Raw genomic sequence first — 19,878 nt, 5'->3', positions numbered from 1 at the left:
TTATTCTGTTCCTCTCGCTTATGAAAGAAAGAAACATCCGAAAGAGAGAGAGAGAGGGGTCAGACACAGTGGCAAAATGTGATGTTCTACAAGGCTGACCCACATGGAAACATGGAGAGGTTCTCAGTCCAAGGCTGAAGACCTCTTTGAGTCACTGAGCATGGATGTGTCCATGATGTCCATCTGTCTTTCTCTCTCTCTCCCTCTCTCCCTCTTTTTTCTATCTTTCTTGCTTATAGAAGGAAGAAAGAAACTTTAAGAAAAAAATGTAAGGAAGAAAATGTGTTTCTTGGGTTGGTGTGAGCGTCTGATCCAGGGGGCTCTTTTATGTTTCAGAGTGAATTAAGGAACTCTTAGAGGTCAGGTCCATGGCACAGCAGCAGGGCACTGCTCATGGACGTTGGGTCTCACGTGGCAGTTGTGGTTTGAATACCCAGCCCTGCTGGCCTGAAGCAACATCTAATGAGTTGGAGGACTGAAAGAAGAAAATGGCGGTGTTAGCAGGCACTATGGAGGGTGTTTCTCTCCCTCTCTCTTTTTCTCTTTCTCTCTCCCTCTTACATTTACACACACTACCATGAATAAAGGAATATATATGTATCTAAGAAATCCTTAGGACTGGCAGGTGGGGTGGTTAAGGCACTGGACTCCCACATGGTCGACCACCGTTTGAGTCCTGGACCTGGTGGCTTGCTTTCTAATTTTCTCTCAGTCTCTCTCTCTCTCTCTCTTTTGTGAGAACACATGCCCTATAGCAGACTTTAAAAATAACAATAATAAATAATATAAATAATTCAAAAAAAAAAAAAAAACGCTCTTGGCTAGTTTACATAACACATCAGCTTCTTCTTTGTCAGGGTGAGTTAGCATCCCAAGGTTCATCACGCTGAAACAGATGAGTCTGCATTTCTGACTCTGGAAGGCTGACAGCTCATCCCCAAGCAAGAGAGAGGACAGTCCAGTGAGGGAACTGTACATGGCTCGTTTCCCGGTGTCTGGGTACCGTGAACCCTGACCAAGGAAATGCCTGCGAAGGCCGATGGTGGGTGACTGACATTAGGTGTGGAAGTGTCCGCAGATGGCAGTTACATTATCAGTCGGTACAGGAGGGCACTGAGCCACCAGCTCCCCTGACAAGAAGGGCTAAGTAAGGCAAGCTGACATGTGTGACAAAGGCCAGGGGCGGAGTCAGCCTGCTTCCTGAATCGGGAGCTTGGGTAGCTATCTTAATCTGCTGTGGTGTTACCAAACAGAAATACCTGAGACGGAGTGATTTAAAAAGAACAGAAGCAGAGAAGATAAACACTGGCAAAGAAAGGGGAGACAGAATTCCCACTTCTTCTGTTTGTTCTCCCCATGCCCCAACCCAGCTGGGTGGTGACCTCCTATTAGGCCCTGCCTCTTACAGGCCTCACCACCTCCCAAAGCCATTACACTGGGGACCAAGCTTCTAGAACATGGGCCTTTGGGAGATAAATCGTTGTCTAAACCAAAGCAGTAATATTGGTTCATTTTTCTCTCCTAGGGTATTTCTCACTCGAAGTCACATTGCTGTCATCCATAATTTTTCTAACAGAGGCCCTCACACTTGATGGGCATTAATTTGCTTCAGAAACTCTTCACTGAGGAACTCTAAAGATTGTCCCACAGCTATCTACTGTGTGAAAAAAACATGAGGGGAGGAGGGAAGTCAGAAAAGACATCCCCAGGGTAAAAACAAGGTAAAGACCATGGTTCCCACAATGGAGGTTTATAAAGTCAAAGATGCTACAAATTCCCTACATTTTTGAATTTAGAAGAAGTTGGTTCTTCATAAACAGCATATCATGTTCTATATTTTTCCTATGTACTTCCAACCTCATGGCTAGAAAACACTTTCTAGGACCATGTCTAAAAATATTTAGGGAGCAAGAAAGAACAAATTTAGGTTTACTGTATGGGAGACCTTTGCAACTATCCAGAGCTAAAATGAGCTACTCTGGGAAGCAATCAGCGTCCCATCACTAGAGATATACAATTGTACACTGAAAAATATTTTGTGAGGATGTTACAGGGAAGATTTAACTCCTTGGATTGACAAGTCAACTACTCTTTAAGATCTGGCTCAACAATTCAACTCAAGTTTTTGCTGCCTCCTTCTGTGTATCTGTCTTTGCCCTCCCCTTTATCCTACCCATGCTTTCCCTCAAGCCCCAGACTCAAGTTCTCCCTGGAGTCGCATATGATTTAAGAACAACTTAGTTTTGGAACCAGAGAAAACTCAAGAGGCCCATGCAGCACTTGCTATGGTGCTTCCATCAGTACATGCAAAGTAAAAGTGTTATACACAAAAACAAAGGCACTGGTGAAGTCAAGAAACAGAAAAAGACTTAAAAGACTCTCCTCACATATCCTCAACCAGCCAAGCTCTTTTCCATCTCTTCTTGAAGACACACACTCCCCCTGACACCCTTGTACACATCTAACCTTTCTAAGAGGTCGCTACTACTACAACACATAAAACTAACATAAGACAGGCAAGTGTTTATACAATACGCAATGGAAGGGGTCTTCAAAGAGTTGGTGGAAAGTGCATATTGTGAAAAAAAAAAACTATAAATAAATTTCAAAATGTTTGTGCACCGAAACAAACTCACACTTGAATCCCATTTCTGTGTGAACTTGTTGAAGTCCTCTCGTGTGTTCAGAGAACTGTCACTGAATGGGTCAACATGTCTCTCCTCTTCCTTCCACCCTGGCCACTACCTGCCCTTCCTCACACTGAATCACAGCAGTGGCTGGGTCTTGAGGGACTACTGAAATATGGTCTAAAACAGGATTCGCCATAACATAAAGACACAAAGGTGCCCAAGGGTGCCTGAGATGGGTCAGTTGCTCAGGAGGCCTCCTCTCATCCCCTCTCTCTACACCCACTGAACCCAGTTACCATCACTTACACTGGAAGTATTTCCCAAAATCAGGGTTCCAAGGGCATACAAATGGGAAATACAGGTGACTGGGGTCATCTACAGGACAGTAGGACTGAATGAGCCCATCTGCTGGCAAGGCCACTGGCCCCACCGTGTACTCTGCTCCACCACAGCCTATGCTGGTTCTGGTCAGAAAAGTTCTGTCCAGAGAGGGACCTACAAGGTACAGGGACCTCAGGCCTATTTCTCCACTCCTCACTTGACCAGAGCCACTTACCTTTTTCTTCTTCTTCAGAATAACTTTCACTCCATCCACTGAAACCATAATGCTCACTTTCTTCTTCTTGATGTTCTTGGCTTTAAACTCATACTGCAAGAGAGAAGAAGACAGAGATATGCAAGCCAATTAGATCAGTGCATCTGCACAGCCCCTGAAACCTCTGGCCTGGGAAGAGGATTACGGACAGGTGTAAGGGCTAGGGCCATTCCTGGGGATAGGGAACGCCCCAGGGATGGGAAAACAGGTGACAGCCTGTAGGCAGGGGCTCAGGCAATCTCAGGGTGAGAACAGGGACTCTGAATGACCATCAGTTTCACCACTCAGCCACTAGTTAGGACCACAGGACTGGACCTAGTCTATCTGAATGAGACAAAAGCACAACTTACTTTGAAAATCTCATCAAAATATCAGAACCTTCCCTTAGTAACTCATTCTACCATCTGACAACTTCCACTGTTAGGCAAGTATTCTTTGTGTCTAACCAAACCCTGCTGTGAGTTCATCCCAGCCTCAGTGAAGATGAAGAAGAGGTGATACCAGTCTTGGCAGAAGGGTTTTCTACACAGTCAAAGACATGAGCAATTCTACGTTATTCTCCCCAAGTGCAATTCTCAAATCCCTGTATCTGTCTATGTGTGGCCTGATTAGCCTGAAGATTTGGAGGCCAGAGAGTACTTTAGCAAAGATCCGACCAGCAATACTTATAAGGAAGGGAACTGAAGTACCACTCTATTTTTTTTCTTCTTTTATTGTCAGAGGTTGCATGCACTCACCAAAAAGAAAGAAAGAGAGAGAGAACCCCCAACTGGGGCATGGTCATGTTGCAATCCTTCGTCCTCCATTTCTCCACCCCATCAGGAGTTTGGACACATATGCACATGTGCCTGGTGTGCTTTTCAAGCTACCAGGACTGGGATTTGAACTGCAGTCAGATCCAACTCTGGATGCACAGCATCTTATATGGTAGATACAAGCACTTACCCATTATGCTATGGGTCAGACCATGACCCATATTTCTTAAACTCATATTTGCAATGCTGAACAAAGTTGCTCAAACCACAGCCCTATATTGTTGATAGATGTGGGCCTCATCCTCAACCCCAGACCTTTCTGTTACATTTGCTCATTCATAGCCATTTCTTATGCTTACATGGATATTCATAATTCATGGCATACGAGGGGACTTCAAAAAGTTCAGGGGTAGGCTAGCAGGTGGTTAAAGCACTGGACACTCATGTGGCTGACCACGGTTAAGTCCGGGACCCAGTGACTTGAAACACACTGGGAGTGTGTGCATGTATGCCCAGAATTCCAGGAGGAGAGTAGAGGAGAAGGGATTGTGGTGTAGCCATCTCCCCTGGGGGTGATTTCTCGCTTTTTGTCTCTCTGTGTCTCTCCATCTCTCTGGTGAGCACACACAACCTATAGCAAAAAAACTCTCAAAAAAAAAAAAAAGTTCAAGGAGGGCCAACTTCATAAAGCCTAGTTGTTAAAGGAGGCAGATCTCACATGGTTCAAACCCCAGCCCAGGTGGCTTGGAAAACACACTGTATGCATGTACATACATGCATAAAATCCAAATAGAATGGAGTAATGGAAAAGGAATTGTGGCATGACCATACTCCATTGGAGTGCGAGAGAGAGAGAGAGAGAGGATATGCACCCTTTGGCAATTAACTAAACAAAATAACAAAAAGTTCATGGAAAATGGAATTAAAGTATGAGTCCATTTTCAACTCTCCAAGTTCATGTTACCTCTTACTGTGTATCTGTCTCTGCCCTCCCCTCCATCCTCCAGACTCTAGGCTGCCTGGAGTCCTACTTGAATGAAGAAGCTTAAGTTTGGAACCAGAGGAAACTCAAGGGATCTATGTAGCACTGTGCTTTGGTGTGAGCAGAATAAAGGCACCAACGGAGTCAAGAAACAAACACATTTTTGACAATCCATGCATGATTTTCTTAATATGCACTTTCCATAAACTTTCCATAATTCTAAATTTTCCTCAGTGAATTTCATTCTGAGCACTTCTCCATTTTTTTTCAAAACCGTTTTCATGTTTTGTCGTGTGATTATCACCAGCCAGGACATTTACCTGAGGAGCTGAGCTCTCTAGTAGAACATCTGGACTAGAGATTAAAAACCAGTTAACACAGGACCTAGAACCAACCTACAACCCATCTTTCCTGAGACCTTTATTTTTTTTTTTTAAGTTTATTTACTTATTTCTTCCATGATTGAGAGAGGAAAAAGACAGAAGAGCAGAACCCCTAACAGGGTACCTGCACCACAATTCAACCCCAGCTTCAGCCAGTTCTGAATCACGGCCATGCACATGTGCCCCGCATTCTCAGGAGGTCTCTAGACTTGCGCTGGAAGCCTCCCCACGTGGAACTGCCTTGCATAGCATCATGTTTACTGCTATGTCACCCCCCAGAGGGGCCTTTTATACTGAAGATCTTCTCCTAACCCATGACCTCCCCGGGAACAGGCACCCAGGCTCCTTGACTGCATATCTGAAACCCAGTTACCTTACAGGTTGTATGCTGGTAGGAATAAACACAATTCATCCTAACGAGATGAAAACATAGCTGACTGAAAACCTCACAGGAAATCCAGGACCCACTGCCGTGCTTTCTAACATTCTGACTTAGGGCTCCGTACACGGTCAAGTCTACGCCTTCCACCACATCTCGGTGACCTTTTATGCTATTGCACAGAGTTTGCACCCGTGCCCCGTGGCTGTCAGCGTCAGCTTCCTACAGGCAGATGCACGGCCTTGCCAATGGAGGTGAAGGCTCATTCTGCTGTCCGGCTGTGGATCATCACTGATTTGAGTTTCTAGTTGACAAAACCCAAGTCATTCCCAATCGGTGGTCACTTCCCTCACCTCCAATCACTCAGCCCTGTTGACAGGTCTCCTTGGTATCGAGGGAGCCTGGAAGAAGAGCAAACCCGAGCAGCAAGCACCCAGGACAAGTGGAAGAAAACGCTGCTTCAGCCCAGGAACCGAGAGCCGATTACTCAGAGAGGAAAGGCCCACCCACAGTGGTGGGGTGCTGTGCTGGATACAGAGTCACATGAGAAGGCTCAGGGTTTGGTTCCTCGGCTGACTTGAACATACCAAGTGCACACATGTTTGGGATCCTGGCTAGCCAGAAGGCTGAGGGTGAGATGCAGTGTGACAAGACAATGGGAATCCCTATCTGTTTTTGTTTCTGTCTCTGTCTCTCTGTCATGAAAAAAATAAACTTAAAGAAAAAAAAAACTTTGGGGGGGGCCCAGTCATAGGAAAGCCCCCACACTTAAGTAAAGCAATATTTAAGAGTGAAGGAACCAGAGGTGCCTCTGCCAGGATGGGGAGCAGAAGAGCTCTTTGTGCCGGAGCCTGGCTTGGGACAGGACCTCGGCCACATTGCACATTCCTCTCCAGGTCGGCAGCCGTGAGCCAGCGGAGGCGGGAGTTGGTCTGACTGGCAGGAGCTTGGGGACATGGCTCCAAGCGGCACTGTGTGCTGGACCACGACACTGGTCTGCCGTGCTTCAGGTGGACTGAAATGACCTCAGGATGGGAGAACCGGAGTGGGAATCGGCTAGTCAGCTGACCCTGGCCTTGTGCCCACTGGGAGGGGCGGCCCAGCGACATTTCCTGACCACACCTGCATTCACCTCCACTCCTTGGGCTTCCATAAACACAGCCCTCCGGCGGCACCACCCTCTAAACAAGCCACTAAATCAGGGCTGCTCCTTCCAGCCAAAGAGTGCAGAGGCTACAGGTGGCTGGACTCAGGTGGACGTTAAGACATTAGAGTCCCAGAGACACCCAGAGGAGGACAAAGCCTGTCTGATAGGTCAGTCTGCAAACTGTATCATTGGTCTCTTCCAGCAAGTCACCTTCACATGCTCTGCAGACTTCTTTCTTTCTTTCTTTCTGTTTCTAGGAATAAAAGCAAAGGAGAACTATCCAGTGCCTGCCCCTTCAAGGCACTATGTCGTCCTCCCCAGTCCTGGGTTTAGAGAATACATTGCCTGCTAAGCCGGACCTTTAAACGCCTGCATTTTCAGCAGAACCTTGTAGCGGGTCATCTCTCTCTCTTGCTTGGTCCACCTTCCTCTTGGTTTTCCTCTCTCTGTGATCATTTACTCAAGATCCCTCACCCTAGCCTGGCAAGAGACACACAGCCAGCTCCCTGCTCATGAATCTGAGACCTTAACTGTACCTACCGTTAGTGTTTTGATAAGCCCTGGCTGTGCCTTTCTTTTTTAAGGTTTTTGCCATAGGGCACATGTGCTCATTGGAGAGAGACAGGGAAAGTGAGAAATTGCCCCCCAGGGGAGAAGGCCACACCACAATTCCTTCTCCTCCTGGGATTTTGGGCATGTGTGCACACACTCCCAGTGTGATTTTCAAGCTGCTAGATCTGGGACTCAAATCATGGTTGACCATGGGGGAGTCCAGTGCCCTAACCACTATGCCACCTGTTGGTCCAGGCTGTGCCTTTTAATACTTTCATGTCATAGACTCGAAATGCAACTAAAGTGGCCGGACAGTGGTGCAGAGGTAAAACTAATGTTCCGTGAAGCCAATTCACACGGGAAGGTTCTCCGTTCATGTCCACAGACTTCCCTGGACATGCTGGCTATGTGTACACCCATGATCTGGGGCTGGCTGAGGCCGGGGGACAACTATGGCATCAACACCCTGCTGACAGTACTATATTTCTCTTCCCCCCTCCCCAACTCCGTTCTCTCTCTCACATACGGAGGAAAGATAGATAGTACGATTTTTTAAAAATGCAACTAGACTTTCTCTTTGGAACACCAGGGCTGTCAAAAAGTGACAATGTATTTTTCTGTTTTTCTAGGCAAAAAGGTGTCATGACTTCTCTGATGATCTAAGAGAAAACAGCCTCTGATCAATCCCCATGCACACCCCCTCAGGTGGCACTTACGGGGTCTGTGGCCACACTGATGAGAAGGAAAAACAGGGCCAAGTGATCTCTCTCAGCATCTCAATGACGGCGACAACACAGGTGCTGTCCCTAACAGCTGGCGGGATGCTCTGGAGTGCTTCTAAATGAAGAGAGGTAAAGGAGGCGGGAAGAGGCCTCCGGGCCCCATCCCAGTGCCCACGCTACCCGACGCTGCTCTTCCAGGCTCTCGTTGCTCAGGCTCTGGGACTTCTCCACCTGCCTGCTGCTCGAATGTCCAAGCCCTTTCCTACCAAAGAAATAGAATTCAACTGCAGTTCTCCGTCTGTCAGAGACGGTGGAGATGGAATGAAACCAAGTGTCTAAAAATACTGAAACAGCTAGGACCCCTCAGCCATTTGTTATTATGGTGGTCCCGCTCCATGGACACCATGTCATTGGCCACAGTGTGGGGGGAGAGAGTAGATCTGGGAGATGATGGAGATAGTGAGGGACCAGGAGGACAGAGAGCCACAAGGCCTCCCTCCTCCCAGGCTAGCTCTGAGGTACAGCATGGCTGGGGCAGGCGGCTCGGGAGGAGGCATCTGTTCTGCAGGACAAGAATCCCATCAGGCTTCACCAGGGGCCAAAGAGCAAACAGGACCGCCAGCGCCACTGTCTGTGGCTTGGGCTGGGTCTCCACAAAGCCCACACCAGCCCCAGCGTGTTGTCATTGGGCCTGGCCCTTTTGACAGTGTGGCCAGGCTGATGAGATCTATTTGCTTTGCTAGCCAGAGCCCCACCAGCAAGGACAGATGAAGTCCTCCAGGCCCTGACCTTTCAGGAAACAAAACAAGTCTTGGAACACCAACTGCCACCTGCAAAGACCAAGGGCAAGTGTCTGGGCCACCATAGACAGAGCCTTGTATGGGCAGAATGGCCCTGAACTTCCTGTGCTGCGTCAGTGAGCTCCAAGGACAGGAGGCTGCAGGGGGGCCCCACAGGAGCGAGGAGTACATGAATGTGAACAGTGTTCAGGGGCCAGATGATGGTGCAGCAGTCAAGTATAATGTTTTGCAAGGCTGACCCACATGGGGAGCTTCAGAGCCCGTGTCCACAGACCTCTCTGAACCTGCCAGGCAGGAGTACATCCGTGATCGGGGCTGAAGCTGAGTGTATGAAGACCGCAGTGTGGGGCCCTACTGGAGGTTCCTACGCTCTTGATCTGTTTCTTGGTCGTACATATGCAATATACTTTGATTTTGTTTTGTTTTGTTTTGTTTTTAAGAGAGATTTTTGCTATAGGGCGTGTGTGCTTGTTGGAGAGACAGAGAGAAACAGAGACACAGAAAGGGAGAAATTCAGCCTCAGGAAGGATGGCCATGCCACAATCCCTTCTCCTTCATTCTCCTCTTGGGATTTTGGGCACGCACACACATGTGCCTGGCGTGAGTTTTTAAGCTGCCAGATCCAGGACATTCGAACCATGGTCAACTACGTGGTAAAGTCTAGCGACATAGCCATTACACCATCTGCTTGTCCTCACATGCAATATACTTTAAAAAAGACGGAGAACACTGGCTGGGAGTCGAGCTGCAGACAAACCAGAACCTGGTGTCTGAACATCTCCCACTCTCCAGTGTTTTCTGGCCTCTGACTCCCAGAACAGTCACCTCACTCTAATATCAGCCCCCATCTCTGGTCTCCAAGAAGGGGAAGCAGGAGATCTGCAACAGTGAGTGTGAAAGGGCTGGAGGGCGGCTGATGAGGAGCTGCCCACCCTGAAGGGAGGCTGTACAGCAGAAATAGAGCCATACAATGACCTTCTCAGAGTCGGGGGCAAGGGTCCGGGCAATCAGGCATGCCCCAAACACAAACAGCAGTCTATCTGATTGTTTTTTAATTGCCAGAGGATAGGTGTACTCGCCAGGAAGAGAAAAAAGAGAAAGCGCCCTACCCAACCCCAACCACGAGGAATGGTCATGCTGCAATCCTTGTTCCTCTCTTTCTCCATCCCACCAGGATTTGGGTACACACGCACACACGCCCGGCATGTTTTTCAAGCCCCTGGGGCCAGAACGCGAACTACCATCAGCCATGTGAGAGCTGGCTTTCTGTACACAGCACGGAACACCGTGCTACAGGACTGGCCTGACAGTTACTTGCTTTTAATCTTTTTATAAAATCATTTTATTCTGTTTTATTTTCTTTTTTTAACCAGGATCCTTCGTTCCTTAGTTACCTTGGTTACAGATAATTTGGTTGCTTCTTAGGAAGCATGTCCCTTCATTCATATATATATATATATATACATATACACACACATATACACATGTATATATGTATACATAAAATTATAAATATATATATATATAAAATTTAAAAATCTCATTGGCAGAGAGCACGTACACTTGCCAGAAAGAGAGAAAGTGAGAACTCTACCATGGGGCATCGCCATAATCAATTTTCTCCATTTTTTCATCCCATCAGGACTTCAGGTGCATGCGCACACATACACGTGCACGCATGTGCCTGACGTGTTTTTCAAGCCACCAGGGCTAGGGTTTGAACTGTGGTCAGTCATATGCGATCTGACTCCCTCGACACAGTGCTTACCCACTGCACTACAAGGCAGGCCCCTTTCTTTTTAAAGTTTTTATTTACTTCTTCCACGAGCAAAAAGGAAAGACACAGAGAGTGCGCTCCCAACAGAGTCTCAGCATTGCAGTACACCCTCAGCCTCAGCCAGGCCTCATCACGGGCACGTATGCACCTGGTATACTCAGGGAGGTCTACAGACGCAAACCCGGAACCTTCCCATGGGGGTCAGGCTCACAGAGCACCTCTTTCTTATTTACTTATTTTTTGGAGAGGTTTTTGTTATAGGGTATGGGCACTCGCCAGAAAGACAGAGAGAGACAGAGAGACTGAAAGCAAGAAATCACCCCCTGGGGGAATGGCCATACCACAGTCCCTTCTCCTCCATTCTCCTCTCGGGATTTTGGGCATGCACGCACACACACGCACATGCGCCCGGCATGAGTTTAAGTCACCAGGTCTGGGACTTGAACCGCAGTAATATCTCCAAAGACATAGTCATTACTCCAACGGCTGGTCCCATAGAGCACCTCTTTCTCCTCTATGCCACTGTCTGGCCCTCAAGGTCCCTTCACTCTTAGCCATAGAATTCCCCTTGCCCAGCTCCTTCCCACTATGCCCCCCAGCACTCACAGAGGTGAGCCCACACCTACTTAAGAGTCAAATGCTCAGGCCACTTCACCAGGACCAAAGGATTCAGACTGCAAAGGCAAATTGCGACATCTTAGTTCTGGGAGTCCTTTGCTGGCATCTAGCTGTGTTCATTACTTTCCTAGAAGGAGCTCTGTGGCTTTGCTTCCTGCAATGAGGAAATTTAAAAGTGGAACTTGTCAGTGGCCCTGGGTGTATTCACTCTGCCTAAAGGCTTGGTTTAATCAGTGTGAGCACATCTGCACAACAGAACTGTGCGCACCTCAACGGAGGATTTGCAGGAAGTCCTTCTGCACTTGTTATTTGAGAGTTGAGTAATCAAGGTAGTAAAATATAAAGCCAGGGTATGCCCAAGTACATTAGCAACATTATTCACAAGAGCAATAGTTGGAAGCAGCCCATGTGTCCTCCGTCAGTGGATAAATGGACACACAAAATTCAGAATGGACACACAACGGAATGCCATTCAACCTTTGGGAAACTCTGACAGACGCTATAGCATGAATGAACCTTGAAGATGTTACACTAAGTGAAATAAAGTCAGATGCAAAAGGGCAGATAGTTTACGATTCCTCTTATACAAGGTACCTAGAGGTGTCAAATGCTCAGACGCAGACCGCGGCAGGGTTGTCCGGAGCGGAGGGGAGGGGGCAGTGGGGAGTTTGTGTCTAACAAGACAGAGTTTGAGTTCTGCAAGATAGAAAAGATCTGGAGATGGTGGTGGTGGTTGAACAACAACGTGAAGAGACTTAATGCCACACTGAAAAGTGGCTGAAATGGTTCACTGCGTGTTGTGTAAGTTAACCACAATAAAAATGATGAGCCCTGGAAATACTGTATAGCGAACACAGCAAGTCCATTTGTGAATTCTGCCTGCAAAAGGATGTCTCTGCAACTAACTCCCCCACACGCAAGTTAAACACGCCGTTCTTCTCCATACTTCCACGTAATTGCATTTTCTGTCCCCGATGCCTAGACTGTCCTCCTCGCACCATCTGTCTGGTGAACTGCTTATTCTCGAAATATCTGCTCAGACTTCTCCACCGTGAAGCCTTGCAGGTCCATGCCCCCTTCCCACATCCTCCCACGGAGCTGCCCCCCGGACTGGTTACCTCAGCGATGCGCCAGCCTCTGTCAGTGCTCACTGCTGATTGTTTATTAATTTCCCCAGTGGGTCACGTCCTCCTTGAGCCAAGAAATATGACTTAATGCGTATCTGTACCCAAGAAAATAGCACCAGGTCATGGGAGGGTGATAAACGAATGCCAAGTAAGTTAATGAACCCGGCTGACTGTGGTTATTCGCAGAGCCTGAGAAAAGATGATACTGCACAGGGTAAAGCATGCCTTCGGAAGCTTATTCATTCACGACTTATGCTATTAAAACCTGGACTTAGGCCAGTAGGCGGCATGGAGGTTAAGGCAGCTAGATTTCATGTGGCAGACAAAATGGTTTGAGCCCTGGATCTGGAGGCTTGACAATTATGCCAGGCATGTGTGTGTGTGTGCAAGCTCAAAATATTGAGAGGAGCTTAGAGAAGGGATTGCAGCATGGCCACCCCCACCCCGGGGCGGGGGTGATTTCTCACTTCCCCTCTCACTGTCTCTGTCTCTCTTTGGCGAGCACACACACACCTTAAGGCAAAAACCTCTCAAAAAAAGGTTTTTTTTAAAGAAAAAAAAAATAAAGCATCCACTTAGATTAAATCAATGTATCTTCATCGTGCAAGAGGTCTCCAGAAAGTTCATAGAAAATGCACACTATGGAAAACTACACATAGATTTCAAATCTTTCTGCCCCAGAATAAACCAGTACTTTAACTCCATTTTTCCATAAACTTTTCCAAGTCCCCTTATATATGGACTTTTATTTTAGCATAGCTATTATTGTCACAATTAAAATATAGCATCCTACGAACACGGCTCTGCTATTTCTGCCTTCCATTTTCTAAACCCAAGGCTGCTAAAATCACATGTATTATGAGGGGAGGGAATTCTGCTGGGTGCTGCTTTCAGCTGTTCATACATTATGTTTCATACATTTTGTATGTCTAAGACACTTCAACGAAAAACTTCTAAAGGAGTCCTTGTGTTTGAAACATTTAGAATTACAAACCTTGAACAAACTTTTCATCTTGTAGATAATGAACCCGGTGCTCATGATGGTAAAAGACCTTCCTACGTCCACCAGCAGGAAACTCAAGCCTAGAACCCACATGTCCTGACTCTTGGCTCTGTGCTCTTTGGGTTGCCCAATAACTCTTCTTCATGGGCCATAATCTTGGCTTCTGGAAATGAAATTACTCATTCATTCCTACATTTATTCAATACCCTTTTTTTTTTTTTTTGGTTTTACCATAGTGTGGATGCATTTGTGGTGGGGGGCGTGAAAAATCACTCCCCAGGAGAGATGGTCACGTCGTTATCCCTTCTCCTCCATTCTCTTCCTGGGATTTTGGCCAGACATGCACACGCAGCATGTGTGATTTTCAAGACGCCATATCCAAGACTCGAACCGTAATCAGCTCTGTGGGAATCCAGCACCTGAACCACTAAGCCACCTGCTGGCCCCCATTCAATACAAGTTTAATGAGCTCCTTTATGTGCACACAAACCCCATCTACACACAGTGCAAGAAGAGGAGGACGAGCTTATTGGAAATGAGCTTCAGCAGAGCAGCAACCTTTCCAGGCTCCGCGGTGAAAAACCTGCAATCTTTCCTCCCAGTTCTTCCCACACTCATCACACTGCCACCCTGGTTTCCTCTGCTGCTTCCTACCCTGTCCCACACCCAGGCACGTATGTCAGTAACCCAGGAAGAGTTCCGGGGCTGGACAGTGGCACGGTGGTGAAACGCGACGCTGTGAGATCAACCCCAAAGGCGCAGGGTTCACACCTAACGACTTCCCTTGGTGCGGTGCACACGCGTGTGCCCATGATCTGGGGCTGGCTGAAGCTGGAGGTGGATCACAGTGTCAAGACCCTGTTGGGAGTGCTGTCTTCCCCTTCAAGGATGTGTGTGTCTCTCTCTGTCTGTCTCATGTGTAGAAAAAGGAAGAAACATTATTAAAAAAAAAAAAAAAAAACTGGAAAGGGTACAAAATACCAATGAGGTCAGAAAGAAAAACATGATAAACCTCTGGATTGTAAGGAGGGCGGTGGGGCAGGAAATGCCCCTGCTGTTTGGAGCGGAGAAAGGTGGGGTGAGAGGGTCATCCAGAAACAGATGCTCTTGGAAGGGAGGCATTTTCACAGCGTCAAGGGACCCGCATGCTGGCAGAGGGCAAATTAAACGGCCCTGGATGGAAGAGGGCGGAGGCCTCCAGTCAGGCAATTCGGGCTCAGGGGAGCCCAGGCTGGCGGCTGTGCCCTGTGGAGAGGAGGGGAGGCAGACCTGGAATACAGCCATCACTTGGTCTGCCTGGGAGCATGTTGACAGGTCACAGGGAGCTGAACAACAGCCCAGATGATTAAGGGGCCAGGAGGGGTGATTTACGAAGCAAGATAAGCGCTACTCATAACAACTGGCTGCTCTGGCTCGGGTTGCTTGGCCTCTGCGGTCTCTCACACCACAGTCCAAACAAGCACCACAGCTCTTTCTTCTTTCCTTCAAGTGAAAACAGGTGCAGAAATGGATGACAAGTCAAAACGAAACAAAATAAACCTGCCACTCGTCAATTCTGCATTCGCCTCTAATATCCAGCCCAGGTTCTCCTCAGAATGGTTCGTGTGTCTTGTAAAAAAGGAGAGACGTCAAGGTTATCCTTTAGAAGAAGAAAGAAAAGACACAACACCGTTCACATAGTATGACTCATATCTACACACACACACACACACACACACACACACACACAAAGTCAAAAGAAATGGGCCGACTTGGTGGTGCCGCAATAACACACTCTCGAGTGACGCCGGATCCTTATGGAGGATCACAGGTCCAGTTCTTTGGGAGACCTGTACACACCAGGCACATGTACCCCATCCTGACTGGCTGGGAAGGCTGGAAGCGATCATGGCATGATACCCCATTGAGAGTTCTCGTCTTTCTCTCCCTTCGTTCTCTCACTTACTCGTGTGATTTCATGCATGAAAGAAAGAAACTTAAAAAAAAAGAAAGACGAAAACTAGAAGAAATGAGAATTTCTCAGTGTTTAATACAGTCAAAAATTAAGAATTTTCCTCTTGGAGCCAAAAATGGTTAAGTTAAAAGATGAAATCTCTGTGTTTTTAAAGCTCAATTAACTCTCTTTAAAAGAAGGCAATCAGGGACCAGCAGGTGGCATGATGGTTAAGGCACTGGACACTCCCACATGGCCGACCACAGTTGAGTCTCAGACCTAGTGGCTTCCTTCCTCACTTTCCCTCCCTCTCTCTCTCTCTGTGTGTATCTCTCTGGTAAAATTAAAATGGATGAATAAATAAATAAAATTAAATAAAGAATTCTTAAAAAAAAAAAAAAAAGAAAGCTATCAGTCATGCCTCGTGACCCCCCATACCTCTCACTATGCAGCACACAGAGCACACGCCTCACAAAGGTGCATGAGGCAATTCAATGAAGTACTAGGAAGCCCTTGAAGAAGCCACAATGAACACTAATGCAATCTCTCAAGTAGCTTAGCTATGTGACCTTGAGCAAGCTCCATAACCTCTGGGTATCACCCTTCCCTTCTGTGAAGTGAAGGCATTGAGGTAAATTATATCTGGGAACCTTCCCAGCTCCAAGCATGGCACATACAATACACCCATTCAGAACCCTGCAGGAAGTGTTACGTGGGCAGGCACCCTTGAGGGAGGTTGGGGCAAGCGTACAGAAACAAGGAAAGGAAGGGGTCTGGTGAGGCCTGGGCAACTGCAAGAAGCACGGGAAGGAGGAAAAAGGGAGAAGGAATCCAGACAGATGGGGAGAGTCCTGAAATGGAGAAGAAATTACTGGACTTCTGTATCGAAATTAGGTGAGAGTTACAGGGGTTTTGATTTATTTTGAATTTGCTGTAGGGTACATGCACTTGCTGGAGAGAGACACAGAATGAGAGAGACGAAGAAAGTGAGAAAGCATTCCCTAGGGGGATGGCCATGCCACAATCCGTTCTCCACTGGAGCTGGGTGTGGTGGCAAGCCCTGAAGCCCCAGTTAGGAGGCTGAGGCGTGACTGTAACTGAGCAAGACCCTGTCTTATAAAAGGAAAACAAACAAACAAAAAAGGAGTGGAAAAACAGAGTGGCAGAGGGCACCAGTGCTGAGGACTCCAAAAGGAGAGAGCGTAGAAAGGAGAAATCTAGAACGACCAAGAACCTTTATTGACATTGAGTTGTAAGAATGAAGAAAATTTCTGGGTGAAATTGCCGTATAGACAGCAGGCTAGGAGAACGGGCCCTGCATCCCACACCTGGGAAAAGCAGCAATGCTTTCACAGTGATAGCGCTAGGGGCGCAAAGGATGTAACGCACATTGAAAAGGCCTCATAACGGAAAGCCAGGGGACGGGAGTCACGGGATTTAGAGACCACGTAGCTATTCATCTGGGACTGCGCTGGACCTAGAGGCTTGAAATTCATGCTGAGTACATGTGCATGTGCCCAAAATTCCGAGGAGACTGGAGGAGAAGGGACTGAGGTATGGCCATCCCCTCGGTGGTGATTTCTCACTTTCCCTCTCCCTGTCTCTGTCTCTCTCTCTCTCCAGTGAGCACATGTGACCTATGACATAAAAAAAGGGGTGGGGTCACAATGCTGTCTCTGTCAGTCAATATTTCAGCCTCACACGGAACACTAGCAGCTCTGTTTGAAAAGTAGTTCCTTGAGTCATTCTGTAGCAGAGTGGTTAAGAAAGCCAGATGGCCAACCACAGTTCAAATCCCAGTCCTGGTGTCTAGAAAAGCACACTGATGTGCATGCATGCACCAAATCCTAACAGGATGAAGAAATGAAGAAGGGATTATGGAGTGACCACTCCCCATCAGAGGGTGCTTTCTCCCTCTCTGTCTCTGTTTCTCTGTCTCTCTCTGGCAAACACAAGTGCATGTGCCCTCTGACAATTAAAAAGAAGTAGTGAGGCCAGCAGTTGACATGGGGGTTAGGATGCTAGACTCCCACATGGCTGACCGCGGTTCAAGTCCTAGACTCAGTGGCTTGAAACTCACCCCAGGCACATGTGCATATGTGCCCAAAATCCTAGGGCAAGAATGGAGGAGAAGGAATTGTGGCATGGCCATCACCCATAGGGGGTGATTTCTCACTTTCTCTCTCTCTGTCCTTCTCTGTCTCTCCAAGAAGTGCACTCACCTTACAGCAAAATTCCCGTCCCTCTCCCCCCAAAAAAGTAGTTTCTTAAAACAAAACTGAAATCTTCCAGAAGCTTGCACTTAAATGGATGCTTCTATAGCAGTGCTTCTCAACATTAAGGTCCATATGAACCACTTGGGGACATTGTTAAATTACATATTATGCAAATCTGGAAAGAGCCAGATTTCTTTAAGTTCATTTATTTCTTCTATGAGAAAGAGATAGGACACCCCCAACGAGGTCTTTTTTTTTTCCCCAGGTTTTTGCAAGAGAGTGTTTGGGCTTGCCAGAATGAGGCAGAGAGAGATAGTAAGAGGGGAAAGTGAGAAACCAACCCCCCCCCCGGGGAGATGGCTATGCCACAATCCCTTCTCCATTCTCCTCCTGGGATTTTTGGGCACGCGCACACACGTGCCTGGCATGATTTCTAAGTCACCAGGTTTGAGGCTAGAACCGTGTTCAGCCATGTAGGAGTATAACGCTTTAACTACTACACCACCTTCTGCCCCCAACCCCAACTGGGTCTCGATGTCAGATCTACCCTCAGCCTCGGTTACCCCTGGAGCACACACGTGCTTCAGGAATGCTTCCAGCATGCTCAGGAAGGTCTCTGTATGCCATCCTGAACCCCCCCAGAGTCAGCCACGTCCAGCCCCAGGACTCTTCATTTCTAACATGGTCCCACGAGACACCGACACTACTGGTCCACAGACCACACTGGAGAAGCAAGGCCCTAGAGCTGGAGTACATAAGCCCACACACTGCCTGAATCCATGACCACCGAGAGTTTTTTGAGTACTAACATCCTATGGCTCCTATCAATTGTGTATGTCGATAGTCTGTCACATAAAAATTGAGACAGAAAGTGTTTCTCAGGAACAACCACCTTAAAATAGGCAAAAATCAAACTCTCAATTACAAATGATAAAACTCTACTATACAACTCTAACACATAAATGATAAAAATCCAGTATCTCACACCTAAGTTTGAGAATGGAGGGAAAGCTGAAGCGTTATTCACTTCTTTCAAAGCATAATAGTTACCTGCTGTCAGTAGGCGGCAATGTTTCCTTGGGATTTGTGGGACTGTAAAGTGGAGCACGGTTCTCATCCCAGGCTGTGCAGTGGAACTACCTGCTATTTTAAAACTGGTATCTGAGGCCCAGACACTGGCACAGTAGTCGTGTAACGGTCTGTGAGACTGATCCACATGAAAAGGTTCTGAGTTCACATCCAGAGACCCCCCTAAACATGCCAGGTACATGCATGTCCATGATAGGGGCTGGCTGAGGCTGGGAATGGATGGGTGTGGGTGGGCGGTGGGGAATGCCTGTTTTTCTGTCTCTTTTGCTCATGGAATAAAAAAAGAAAGATTTATTCTATATATATGTATATTTATTCTATATACACAAAATAAATATATAACATAAACATACACTTATACATATATTTACTTGCATATACATATACATATATACATGTGTGTGTGTATCTTACACACACATACATACTGGTATCTGGCTCCCATCCCAGAAATTCTGATTGAATTGGTCTGGAGTGTAATCTGGATGCTGGGATTCTGCCAAAGCTCCCCAGGTGATTCGAATGTGCGGCTAAAGTTGAGGATGACCACAGTAGAGACAGTATAGTGTAGCAGACCACAGAAACCAAGAGGCAAGGACAGCGACAGGTAGCGGTCTCTGTCACATCATTTCTACAGCCCTGAGTCTCTCTACCCACTCCTGGAGCTGACTCCAATGCACCACATCACCCCCACTTCAACCTTCGTCCCTTTTAGCTCATCAGCACTGAGTCACCCCAAGGCTACACCACATTTCACTTCTTTCAAATTCCCATGACAACAAACGGTCCCGGGTAAAGAGGCCAGAGCAGTTCAGGCAGAAAAGAAAAGCACCGGTGTCCTTTGCTTGGTCCAGAGCTCAGCTTTAACCACAGCAAAGCCCGGCCCCAGCTCGTCACTAGTACCAGCAAAATGTCAAGGCAAGACAGAAGGACCGGCTCAGAGCAGAGCAGGAAGCACTGCTCAAGCAAAGCTAGACTCTAGATCCATATGGAAGGTCGGAGTTTGGTTTCTGGGTCAACCTGTACATGCTGGTGTGTACCCATGATGTTGGCTGGCTGTGAAGGTTTGGGGGCAGGTATCATAGCATGAGACCCTACCAAGGATGGAGAGAGAGAGAGAGAGAGAGAGAGAGGAAGGGAGGGAGGGAGGGAGGGAGGGAGAGAGGGAAA

General features: G+C 47.3%; 1 protein-coding gene across 3 annotated transcripts in view; it reads right to left on the bottom strand.

The window, feature by feature from the left end:
- CUNH1orf226 (chromosome unknown C1orf226 homolog) overlaps positions 1–3,274 on the bottom strand; it is a 112,804-nt gene extending 109,530 nt beyond the window's left edge. For all 3 annotated transcript variants that reach the window (XM_027767489.1, XM_027767500.1, XM_027767504.1), the window contains exon 1: positions 3,187–3,274. In XM_027767489.1, coding sequence (XP_027623290.1) covers positions 3,187–3,234 — 48 coding nt within the window. In that variant the 5' untranslated portion in view covers positions 3,235–3,274. The remainder of the gene's footprint in view (positions 1–3,186) is intronic.
- Positions 3,275–19,878: the final 16,604 nt, after the last annotated feature.

This window comes from Tupaia chinensis, unplaced genomic scaffold (genome assembly GCF_000334495.1).
Source record: "Tupaia chinensis unplaced genomic scaffold, TupChi_1.0 Scaffold000070_1, whole genome shotgun sequence".
NCBI lineage: Eukaryota > Metazoa > Chordata > Mammalia > Scandentia > Tupaiidae > Tupaia > Tupaia belangeri.
Note: the sequence above shows the minus strand (reverse complement) of the source record. Positions and strands in the feature narration are given on the sequence as shown.